At 44.0% G+C, this 12,760-nt stretch overlaps 1 protein-coding gene across 1 annotated transcript in view; it reads left to right on the top strand.

Annotated features, from left to right (window-relative positions):
* The window catches only part of KCNH8 (potassium voltage-gated channel subfamily H member 8), a 492,242-nt gene that overhangs the window by 439,512 nt on the left and 39,970 nt on the right, over positions 1-12,760 (top strand). The window contains exons 12-15 of the mRNA XM_061425381.1: positions 1,281-1,319; positions 5,953-6,305; positions 8,445-8,551; positions 10,810-10,886. Coding sequence (XP_061281365.1) covers positions 1,281-1,319; positions 5,953-6,305; positions 8,445-8,551; positions 10,810-10,886 — 576 coding nt within the window. The remainder of the gene's footprint in view (positions 1-1,280; positions 1,320-5,952; positions 6,306-8,444; positions 8,552-10,809; positions 10,887-12,760) is intronic.

Raw genomic sequence — 12,760 nt, forward strand, 5'->3', positions numbered from 1 at the left:
CATTTTAACATCTCTGAAATTGGGATCTGTCATAATTGATGGCATGTCACAATTCAGTCGACAGCATTTTTAAAAAATTTTTACAATCAATTGGATCTTAAAGTCAATTAAATTGAAAATTAGAATCTGTAGTGATCCTAATCCTAGTCCACATGCTAAGTCACTTCAGTCGTGTCTGACTCTGCGACCCTAGGGACTGTAGCCTGCCAGGCTCCTCTGTCCATGGGATTCTCCAGGCAAGAATCCTGGAGTGGACTGCCATTTGCTTCTCCAATCCTAGTCCACAGAGTACAATAAATGGAACATAAAGAATCAGCCACCTGTATTTAAGTAAGAAGGGCAAGCGAATAAAGAGATAGAAATGACACTAAGTAAGAAACGGTTCCACGGGTTTCTGTTTTCACAAGAACCAGAGAGCAGAATCATAGAAGACAAGACAATTTAGCAAAAGGGCAAGGAAGAGGAATAAGGGAGATGGAGAACGAAAGGAGAGCAATAAAGCACCCAGCTGGGAAACGCAGCCACTGAGCGCGTCGCTCTGACCGCGGTTTCCGTAAGTGGTGTGCCCTACGCCAGCCAGGAAATTTGCTGCTCCCTGTTCCGGACTCAGGAGACGCTCCCAGCACCTTTCAGGGGGTGTTTTCTCTCTGCTGGGCCACATGGGTGGGCCAATCACCCCATCACCTCTGAACTGCCATCTCTTTCCCTGCCTCCTGTGTTTTACCCAGGCCCACACCACCCGTGTTACCATCCAGGGTTCCTGGCTTCCTTAATCAATAGAAATTGATAAAAGGCCAGACAAGAAATTCAGGCAAGTCTTCATCGGGGCCCCTGCTGCACAGAGAGAACCAAGAATGGACCACAGGTCCCCTCGCTTGCTCACTCCCCACGGTGGGGGCAAGCTGGGCCTTATGTGGGGCAAGGACTGTGCCCAGGGCTTGAGCCAGAGGCAGCCCAGGTGATCCGCCCACGCCGTAGGTGGTGCTGAGTGCAGGGCGCAGGCCCAGGACCCTGCTTTCTCTGTGACCGTGGCTTTTGCTCCTGGCTCTTCAGAAGTGGCAGCTGGTTGTTTTGTTTTGTTTTGTTTTTTGGCCTTTTTTATCTTGCTGTCCACACTTAGCCCCAACCGCGCATTGATTTTTGGTCCCTTGTAGTTCGTTCTATTCCGTTGCCTGAGGAGGGTGCGTCCGATGCAAACACAGCCGCAGAGGGTCCCAGGGCGCGGGCTGGTCTCCCGGGTGTGAGTGATGGTTACAACTTCTGTCTGTTTCTTCTTTCAGGTGATATCAAGATTATCAAACAAATCGACAGTCTCACAGGTATGGCTTTTTGCCAAAGAGCAAAATATTTATCTAAAATTTGTGGGATTTCCAACAAATCTGTTTCCCCCTTGAAGATTTTACGTATTCACCTTTGACTTCCCCTAAAACACTTCCCAGTGAGAGATGTGGTAATTGACTTCCCTGCGTCTGGGAACAGGAAGGTGGAAACTCATAAATCTTTTTAAGGCCTTATTGGTATTGTTAAAAAGCAGTTTGTCAGCAAAACCTGCCCGAAATATCAAAGTCCTGAAGTGTTCATCTTAGTAGAATTGAGCTTGTAGGTCAGTCTCAACTTTTCAGAACCTTCCAATTTCATGGAAAACTTCCCCCCAAACAGTGGCTTGTCAGATTTATAACCTAGACTTTTATTGCCAATCATCCTGTGCCAGGAGCCCTGTGCTGCTGCTGCTGCTAAGTTGCTTCAGTCGTGTCCGACTCTGTGCGACCTCATGGACGGCAGCCCGCCAGGCTCCCCAGTCCCTGGGATTCTCTAGGCAAGAGCGCTGGAGTGGGTGCCATCGCCTTCTCCCTGTAAATGGCTCCTTTTCTTGCCTTGTTCTCTTCGTGAAACAGAGCCCCCCAACTTTCACACCCACACTCAGAGACACACAAATAAATCCAGCTGCGGAACACGTTACAGAGATGTCGGCACCGGACTGAAGATGGTTGGAGGAGGGGAGCAAACTGAGCTACTATTGAGGAACATTTTTCAAACTCTTAAAGCATCTCAGTGCCGTCAGCCACGTTTCTCTCTGGCACTAATTGTCTTTCCTCTCCCTTCTCTACAAAATCCCTCCCCAGGAACTAGGAAAACTGTCCTCCATGTAAACTCTCCTCAACAGGCATCCTTTCCTCATTACTGTACCTCTTTTCTGCCAGCCCTTTCCATATTCTCTTTCTTGTCAAGAGAAATTTAGCCTTCTTTTGGATTTTCCAATTTGAATTCTTCACCACTCCACAGCACTCTAAAAATGAACATCCCTTCCAAGAATAGACCACCCTTAACTTTCAAAAAAAAATTCTGTATTTTCTGTTCATTTGCAGTATCAAAGCCACTAGAATGACGGGGGTTTTAACAAAATACATATTTGTCTGTCTCTCGTGGATTAGGACAGAGGTGGGCAGTATGGCAGTGTCAGTCAGGTCTAGAGACTTCCTTCTTGCTGCATGATCCTCAACGCATGCCTTCCTTCTTTAAGATCTCCTCATTCTCTCAGATGGCTGCTGGAGAGCCATTCCTTTCATCAGTGTTCCAGACTAGAAACTCAATAAATGTAAAAGAGCAAGATGGGGGCTCCCCTTCTTCTAGGAGCCTTCCTAAAAAGTCCTTATAACTGGTCCACTTACACACTATCATCCCAGAATTTGGCCTCATGCCTAAACCACGTGGAAAGGGAATGTGGAAAAAGTGATCTTTGTGCAAGGTGCATCGCTAAGAGTTATTTAAGAAATAAGGCTAGATTATGTAAAACATCCCAATACTATCTGTAGGACCTGCCCAAATGTAAATATTTTTTCCATTTTCTTCATGATCATCCTCATCATCACAAGGGCAAGCATTTAATTAAGCACATTCACTGGAGAAGGAAGTGGCACCCCACTCCAGTACTCTTGCCTGGAAAATCCCACGGACAGAGGAGCCTGGTGGGCTACAGTCCGTGGGGTCACAAAGAGTCAGACACAACTCAGCGACTGAGCACAGCACAGCAAAATGCATATCACTAAGGGTTTAACTTCCTCTTGCCAGTTTACAGATGAGGAAACCAAGGCTTTAAACAGTCACATTACTTGATCAAGGTTGTAGCTAGTAAGTAGGACTTTTAGGACTGTGTGACCAAAAATGTGTGCATTCAACTGCTAGACTTTATTCTGCTTTCCTTTTAGTCAAGACAGGTTTGACTGACTCATTCCTGAGTTTGAAGTGACTATCCCAGCAAAATGTCATGAGCTCACTTAGAGATTCCTTTGACTGTGGGAATTGCCCCATGGGAGCTTTCGTGAGAAAGATGAGAGGGAAATGAAGAAACGGGTCAAAGAGAAGGGAAAGAAAGATCTGTGGTTAAATTTTCTGGCCATGTACACACAGATGAACCCAGCAGCACGAGAGAGAGGGTGTTTCTATACGGATGGCGCAAGAAAGTAACTGGTACTCCTCCAGCGCAGAATCCGCTTGTGGGGCTGGTGCTTAATAATTTAATAAATTTGGGTACTGTCTGCAGTGATGGTCTAGAAATTAATTCTTGCTATAAATTGCATTGGCTGCCCCGATCACAAGAGGTAGGATCTAAACAACTGGTCCAGCGTGCCGAATCTCCATGATGAAATGGAAGTATGAAAATTAAACGAACTTGTAGAAGTACATGCATCTTATAGGTTACTAGTCAGAAGCTTCTCTTAGAGCCAAGGTAGCCTCCTTGAAACAAAAGCATGATTAAATTGCCAGTGCAAATGTAAATAGAAGTCTGATTAGAGAATACACTCATCGATTTTGATGTTTGCTCTGTCCTGTCTTTGGCTGGATGACCTCACTGTTCTTTTCCACAATACTAGTGTGCAAATGTTCCTCTGCAATTCCACATGGGTCCACCTTTTGTTAAAAGCACAGAATTTAAAATGCTGTGGGGGAAAAAACAAAATAAAGTCAAAACCATGACTATTGAATAAAGGGGCTTCCCTCATAGCTCAGATGCTAAAGAATCTGCCTGCAATGCGGTAGACTTGGGCTTGATCCCTGGGTCGGGAAGATCCCCTGGAGAAGAAAATTGCAACCCACTCCAGTATTCTTGCCTGGAGAATTCCATGGCCAGAGGAGCCTGGCGGGCTACAGTCCATGGGGTCTCAAAGAGTTGGACAAGACTGAGCAACTAGGCATGTTGAATAAAGAACTGATGGCATTGCATTAATTAAAATATTTGCATCTTGTTGGAAAGATGAGTCTTTCCCTTTCTTCAAGAAATTTTAACCCATGAAATTAAAATACACAAAAAATCTTTCTAAGTGCCAAGATTGTTTTGCTTATAAAAGCTGTGGTGTCCACTGAATGGGCCTGTCAGTCGCTATAGATGCAAATTCACCTGGGATTCTCCAAGGCAAGAATATCAGAGTGGTTTGCCGTGTCCTTCTCCAGGGGATCTCCCCAATCCAGGGATTGAAACTGGGTCATCTCCTGCATTGCAAGCAGACTCTTTACCAGCTGAGTCACCAGAGAAGCCCATATATACATACACACACACACATATATATGTATAACTATTACAGTAAAATTCACACACCAATGAACCGAGTGTTTATTAAGGTGAAGTAATAACCATGACAGCTCATGACATTTGAATAGTGCTCTTAGATGTTCACTGTTGATTTTATTTTTATTAGAAATTGCTGATAAGAAAGTATAAAAGACACTGAGGGGCAGGGCAATGAACGGACCTTTTGGAGCAGGGAAGCCACGTCTGGGGCGGAACAGGAAACAGACTCTTCCGCTGCTCTGCCGAGGGCCACCAGCTTAGCCTTGCAGCCGGTCCGCCTGCCCCTTCATCATCACCTCCTCTGTCCTGGCCCACACTCTCCCTAGCCGCTTCTAAGCCTGTGAGGCTGAACGGCCCCAGGCAAGGACTCTACATAGGATTTGGCAAGACCGGCTCCTGCCTTTCCCAAGGCCCTTTACAGGGAGCAGATCACAGCATTTGCCGTATTTCCCACCACCTGACTTGTGGGAACCAGGAGAACCGAGGAAACTTCTCATCTTCTTCCATCTATGATACAAAATAGGAAAAAGCTTTCTTCTCCATGATAGTATAATTTTGCTGGTTGATATCCACAGGAAGTTCCACTGAGGACCCTGTAGCTTTAAAATATCAAGGCCCAATTATGCTAAGTGGATTCAGTCAGACAGAAAAAAGACAAAAACTGTATGAGATAATTTACACCTGGAAGTATCTAAAAAATGCAGCAGACTAATGACTATACCCCAAAAGAAGCAGACTGACAGACACAGAAAACAAACTGATGGTTACCAGTGTAGGGGGGAGGGCAAACTTCAGGGCGGGAGAGTTGGGGTGCAGACTATTGGGTATGAAATAAGCTACGGGGTATATTGCACAACATGAGGAATATAGCCAACACTTTACAGTAACTGTAAGTGGATATAGCCTATAAAAATTGTGGCTCGTATTATATGTCTGTGAATTACATGATAGAATTTTATATATCAACCATAATTCAATAAAATAAAATAATAAGGATACATGAAATTAGTTAGTTAATTAAACTATCAAGGCCCAAGACTTCTCAGTAAAATTGAAAATGTCTTATTCCTAAAAGTGTGCCATCATATACTATTATAAATAACAGGCTGATGAAAAGCCTGATGCAAACCTGGTAAAATGCACCTTTCGCATAGCTCCCACTAAGAAGATTTAAAAGACCAAACAAACAAAACCAGGAGAGCAGAGAGAATAAACCTAGCAGAGATCAGAAACTGGGAGACTTTGAACACCTGAATAAGTAAAAGCCAAGTCTGTGAAGTCTTCCGTTTTAAAGTCTCCTGGGGAGCTGACTGTTCAGATGGGAGATACTGGTGAATGGTGCGTGCCTCTGAAAAGCTCTTCATCTGTGTCATCCTCTGGTTCAGTTGGAGCCCAAGGGAAATGGCAGCATCAAGAAGAGACTGCCGTCCATCGTGGAAGACGAGGAGGAGGAGGACGAGGGGGAGGAGACAGCCTCCCTGTCCCCCGTCTACACCAGGGGACCCGCCTCTTCTCGCAGCAAGCGGCCAGGAGGCAGTAAGAGCTACCTCGGCTTAAGCCTGAAGCAGCTGGCCTCGGGAACTGTGCCGTTTCACTCACCTATCAGAGTCTCCAGTTCAAACTCCCCCAAAACCAAGCAGGAGACGGATGCCCCAAACTATGGCAAAAGAAAAGAGAAGAACTTGAAATTGCAGCTTTCGACTTTGAACAGAGCTGGACCCCCAGACCTCAGTCCAAGGTAAGAGCTTAGCTCACAGAATCCTTTCCCGGTGGAGGTGGCTGCTTTTGCTCCCCACTGGCACCTGGCTAGAAAATTACTCAGCCTTCTGGACCTTTCTACCATGCAAGTTCCTAACCTGGAGGCTTCAGCTTTCCTAAATTTTTCTGTGCAATTTTTGACTCTATAGTGAAGTGTGGGCAGAATGAGAATAAATCATGTTAGTCATATTCTCAAAAGGGTCCATTAAATGTTCCTAATTGCTTCTCTTCTCCGTTTATTCATTTAGCTCTACCTACTTTTATGTACTTGAGAGGGTTGCCATTTCCTCCTCCATGGGATCTTCCCAAGGCAGGGACTGAACCCACGTCTCCCGTGCCTTCTGCATTGGCGGGTGGATTGAGCCAATCCGCCAGTGAGCCGCCTGGGAAGCCCCAGCTGTGCACACACTTTTATAGATGTATATTTCTACATTGTAATTCTATAGATTATAAATTTCTAATAAAAATGAAAGAGAGGAAATGAAGTTTATATCAGTATCCCTCAATATCTGAAACTTTACCAAAAGTTTCACAGGGCAGTCAGTGGAAATGATAACATGAAGAGCTGGTCTTCACTTCCCACAGTACTTCCTTCATTGCTGTGGATAACCGAAGCTTGGTTTTACTTCCAGCCTCTTCAGTAGGTAATATGGGATGGTTCTATTTTTAATTTAAAACATTCACTTTAGGATCCACTAAAGATGATTGAGACAGTAAAAATTCCTGACTCAGAAAATGTGAAAGGGGTGGTGTGGAGCAGAGCAGCTAATTAAAAAACAGAGGTAAGAAAAAAACATACTGAATGACTTCTATTCCCAGATACTCAGCTGGGTAATTTTTCATTTACTTTTATGGTCAGTCTTTTCAGGAATCTTCTAAAGCAGTTCATATTACCTCAGCTATAAACTTATAAGAGGTGTATTTTGAAGGTTAAATAGTTTGCCTAAAATTTCAGAAATTTGAGTTCTGAAATATAGATTCAAAGTCGGTTTCTGTTTATAAGGCAAGAGCTCTTTCTGATATATTATATATGGGTTACTCTCTTGAAGAATACAATTTATCCATTTAGAGAAAATAGTAAGGAAAAAATAAGCAAAGCAGGCTTAGTGAAAAGTAGATGGATATTAAGTGTGGGAAATTCAGCTGGAGATGGTAATTTGAAAACTCAGCTTAACTGTTCTTCCTAAAGTTTCTCTAACATGAAAAAATAATAAATTTTAAATAGGGGGGAAATGTATCAGACCTGGAAAATAAAGGTTCGTGTACAACTGATTCTACACTTATGAAAAAAAATGTTTTATTTTATATATGGAGAAAGATTTTGAGAACATGGCAAAATGTTAGAGGTAGTAGGGCATGGCAGATGATTTTTCTTTTGATATTTTGATTGTATGTTTGCATTTTCTACAATAAATTCATCTTTTTAAAAAATTATGAGTGGGTTAGATATTCACCAAGGAAAGAAGATTACTAGAGTCCTGGTAGTCATTTAAATACAATTCTTCAGCTGTCACTTCGGAGTTTCATCTAAGTCTAGAGTAAAGTTACCATTAGGTTGAAACTCTTTAATTCTGGATAGAACAGTGAATTAATATGAATTTAGATAAGAGGACTTCTGTAGCTAAGGTTTTGAATCTGAGAATAAATAAGAATCTAAAATCTATAGAATTGCTGTTCAACAGAAATATGACATGAGATAAAATCGTGAGACACACAGGTATTTCTAAACATTTCAGTAGCCGCGTCCTTGAAAAGTAAACACACATGTGCACACATGAAATTATTTAATAATAATTTAATGACATGGTTTATTTGATTTGAGATGCCTCAACTATTAGCATTTCAAATGTAAACAGTATAAAAAATTACTAGTTAAATAACATAACATTTTTACTAAAATCTTCAAAATCGTGTGTGTGTTTCACACTTACAGCGCATCTCACTTTCACATTTCAGGCGCTCAGTGACTGGATAAGGCTAATGGCTACCACGTGGGTTAGCACAGCTCTAGAGTGTCTAGAATTTAGAAACTTAACACAAGATTTTTTAATTCTTCTAGAAGTAACTGTGACCCATGAACATAAATGCACAACTAGCCAATCCTCATTATCTTGAACAGGATTGTTGATGGAATTGAAGATGGAAACAGCAGTGAAGAAAGCCAGACTTTTGACTTTGGCTCTGACCGAGTCAGACCAGAGCCCAGAATTTCTCCTCCTCCTGGAGGTAAGCTCTATATTTAGTCTTCTCTCAAGGAGTGACATTTCTTTGTAATTTGTAATATTTGGCTCTTCACATCAGGTGGCCAAAGTATTGAAGCTTCAGCTTCAGCATCAGTTCTTCCCATGAATATTCAGGGCTGATTTCCCTTAGGATTTCCCTTAGGATGGACTGGTTGGATCTCCTCGCAGTCCAAGGCTTTCCAGAGTCTTTTCCAGCACCAAACTTGAAAGCATCAGTCCTTTGGCCCTCAGCCTTCTTTGTGGTCCAACCTCCTGAACACAGGCAACCCCAGACAGTCACGGGGTGTAAGGCCGACAGACTTTTGCCAGCTCCCTCCTCCCCTTCCCACCTGGCTCTGACGTCCTGGTGTCAGGATCTCCTGCTAATGAGCAAGTCCTTCCACGGACAAAGCCCAGCACAAGAAAGACTTCTGAATGTGCAGTTCTGGGGGGGGGGTGTCTCCGTTTGGTAGAATGCCAGTCTTCTGTCTCAGTCAGCACCTCCTCCGGGCACCCATCATCTCCTGGGGAGATGGGCGGATGAGACCCCTGGTGGGACGATGGTGGGTAGGGATGGAGGAGAGGAATGCGGATGGCAGTCAGCAGTTCTCATGCATTCAAGTAACAGACTTTCATGTGCTGATACCACTCTGCTTGGAGCAAGAGGCACAGAAGTTATAGGTCTGGTCAAACAGGTGTGAGCCTTTGCTATGGAAGCTGGCAGTGGGTCCCCCTGGGAGTTCTCCTTGTTGGGTCACAGGATGCCACCATGACCACCCACCTGCCAGTCCTGGTCCCACCACCTTCCACCCTCCTCCTCTGCCTTTCCCAGCATTCACCCTGACACTCATCCGTTCAAGCAAGAAGCACTCTTGACTCTGCCCCGACGTGTCTCCCATTTCTGTCTGAGACGTTCTGTCCTTTCTGCCACTACCCTTTCCTTGCCTCATTCACCTCTTGCCTGCTTTGCTACCAAAGATGCTTTCACTCTGTCCTCCATAGAGTGGACTGTTTAAAAAAATCTATTCTTATTTTTTTATTCCTATGCTTAAAATCCTGTGATGGACTCCCACTGCCTTTAGTATGAACTTCAAACCTATTGCATAATAGCTTTTTGAATGTCTCTTTTCTCTGCTAGACCCAAAGCTCCATGAGAGTCAATGTATTTTCTTTATTTCTCTCTCCTCTAAAGGGGAGCTTGCCTGATAGCTCAGTTGGTAAAGAATCCACCTGCAGTGCAGGAGACCCCGGTTCGATTCCTGGGTTGGGAAGATCCCCTGGAGAAGGGATGGGCTACCCACTCCAGTGTTCTGGCCTGGAGAAGTCCACAGACTGTATAGGCCATGGGTTGCAAAGAGTCAGACACGACTGAGTGACTTTCACTTCACTTCACCTCCAAAGGAGGTCTAGCCTGCTGCAAGTGATCTCATATTAGTCACTGAATGAAGAGATTAACTCTGCAAATATCTCTGTAAAAGGAGCTGTTACCACTCTGCCACTTCAGATTGTTCTGAACAACTTTCTTTCCTCCCACAAACAAACTCTCTATGCTTAGTTGACCAGAAGTAGGGTATTAAGATAGTCATATCATAATATTTATACTGACAGATAGTACAGCTATAGATGTCTGTGTATACCAAATCCTTTCCACTCTAGCCAGCAGTGACCCATCTGTGCTTCTGCTCCTAACAAATGTGAATAGATTTGTAAAAGTACGGTGGAGAAAAGGTGGCGATGAGAGAACCAGGGAGTGGGGGAGATTACCTTTCCCTGCACGGAGGAGACAGAAATGTGCAGTGGAGAGGAGCACTTTAATAGAGGTGTGAAGAAGATGCTCCCATGGACCCAGGAAAGAAAAGAGAGGAGGGAAAGAACGCTCCTTTCCGTGGCTTGGAGGACGCTGGCTGCGGGATAGTTTTTGGCAAGCAGCAAAGAAGAGAAGGGGTGCCACTGGGCCTCACGGTAGTGACAGCGTTGAGGAGACGGGGCAGCTGGCCACGGACACAGCTAGTGAGTGTGGCCACAGGCCCGCCATGCTGCGTGCCCGGTTCCAAGCGTCCATCCGGTGCCGTCCAGAGGCGTACTAGGGAGACAGAACTGACGGGGTGCGCGTCTCGGGAAAGGCCGCTTGGTTAGCTCCCTTCCTAACGGTTAGTTCCCTTCCCTCCTAAAGGTTAGCTCCTTCCCCGTTCCAGTTGCCCCAGTCCTCACATAGGAGGCGTCTTCCTAAAGGACTCATTCTGTGTGTGTGTCACTTTCCAGACCCAGAGATTGGAGCTGCTGTCCTCTTTATCAAAGCGGAGGAGACCAAGCAGCAGATAAACAAACTCAACAGTGAGGTACGGAGCTTTGTCTTTCTCTGGCCAGGCTGGAGTGGTGAGGGGCTAGAAATCCCAGTCACCAGCAGAAGCAGTAACAGAGTCATGACAAATCCACGCTGTGGCTGCTGGTGACAAGTGTGGATGAGTTCCACTCAACCTGATGTGAGTATCGGTCGCTTACCTTCTCTCAAGCTCTGCCTTGCCATGTGTAACCAGGAGATCTCAGTTACACCTGCCTTGTGGCCCATTTGGGAAGTTAAGTGAGATCATCTAGCTAGATCATTTAACATACAGGAAGCATTAAGTGCTAATTCTCTAATTAATGTCATAAATGTATTGATATTTGGTTTCATTGGTGCTTCTTCACTTTTTTTATATACTTTAATTTTTAATGAGTTAAAGCAAGATCATTCATCCAGAGATGAATCAAAAGTAGTGAATCAGAGTAGTCCAATGGCCTGAAACTGTTCTTTTCTCTAGTCTGCATTTGCTTTATAACTTAGAGCAGTTTAGCTCTCCAGATCTTACCATCTCTTTGTATAAAATAAGGTAATTTAAAAAACAATTTTATTGAGGTATATTGTACATGTTATGAAATGCACTCATTTGAAATGAGTACAATTTAATAATTTTTAGTAGCTTTATTGAGTGATTCAGCCATGCCCATGTGAGTTTTAGAATATTTTTTATCAACCTAACAAGATCTCCCACACCCATTCATGATTAATTCATGTTCCCATATCTAGTCCTGGGCAACCACTTGTCTACTTTCTGTTTCTATAAGTTTGTCTTTTCTGGATATTTCATACAAAAAGAGAAGGTAATTTCACTGTCTTCATTTGGGTGCCCCCCAATATAATTAACTTTATGAAAAAAGATTTTGAGACAATGATTCGCATGCAAATACTTTCTCTGGGAGGTGGTCTGGGAAGCAAGAGGAAGGAGTAGAGGAATCAGACAGGAAAGAAAGGAAGGCAAGCGAATCAGGGGTATTAAGGAGACGATTGACTCTGTAGGCGGCTGGGGCTCCATTCTGCTGGGGTGGGGGCGCTGAGAGCTTATGTGGGGCAACTCGGAACTGTTCTTCCATGAGACAAGAGAAAAGGTGGCTTCTGAGGGATTACCTGCAGGCTTCCTGCAGGAGAGACTAGAAAGACCCTTCCAATAGGAAAATGCAGGAAGACCCAACTGTCTGTGACGACCTTCAGGGTAGACCTGGGTCAAATACCCTGAGCAGGCACAGACGGGGTAACAGGGCTGAAGTGGTAGATTCTCTGATGAGATCCTGGCAGAAAACACAGCCAACTGATGATGTTGGTGAGATCTGAGAAAAGTGAAATCATATAAACATAACTGGTTTCCAGTTTTCTGTAACAATGGAAAACTGGGCATCTTGTCATAGCATGCAGAGGTTTCTGCTCCCCTGTGCTCCATCAGCTCACTGCCCTCTCTCCTGAGTCTGCACTCTCTGGAGGTGAGATTGTTGCCAACAAGAAGTAAGAGGCCAAAGTGCAGACTAACAAGTTAGGGACAGAAACACTGACTGGATTGGAACTCCTTTAACTTGAAGGGCTTGTCCGTATGTGGGAGCACCCAAAAAACCTCTTACTGAAAATACACCGAAAGACCAGAACAAAACAAACTACACTCTGTTGGAGACCTGGATGTCAACTTTGTATGTGTGTGTGTGCGTGTGTGTGTGTGTGTGCGTGTGTGTGTGTGTGTGTGTGTGTGTGTGTGGTTTAAGAGCACTTTATTTTTGTGGAGTTTTTTTGATTGGTGGGGTTTTTTGTTTGTTTGGACATCAGCTTTTTATGAAACAATTTCCTTTAAGATATTGTCATCAGATAAAATCACCCATCTGAATTATTTTCCCTCACATTTGAGGAGAT

The sequence above is a fragment of the Bos javanicus genome, chromosome 1, assembly GCF_032452875.1.
Source record: "Bos javanicus breed banteng chromosome 1, ARS-OSU_banteng_1.0, whole genome shotgun sequence".
In the NCBI taxonomy this organism is placed as follows: domain Eukaryota; kingdom Metazoa; phylum Chordata; class Mammalia; order Artiodactyla; family Bovidae; genus Bos; species Bos javanicus.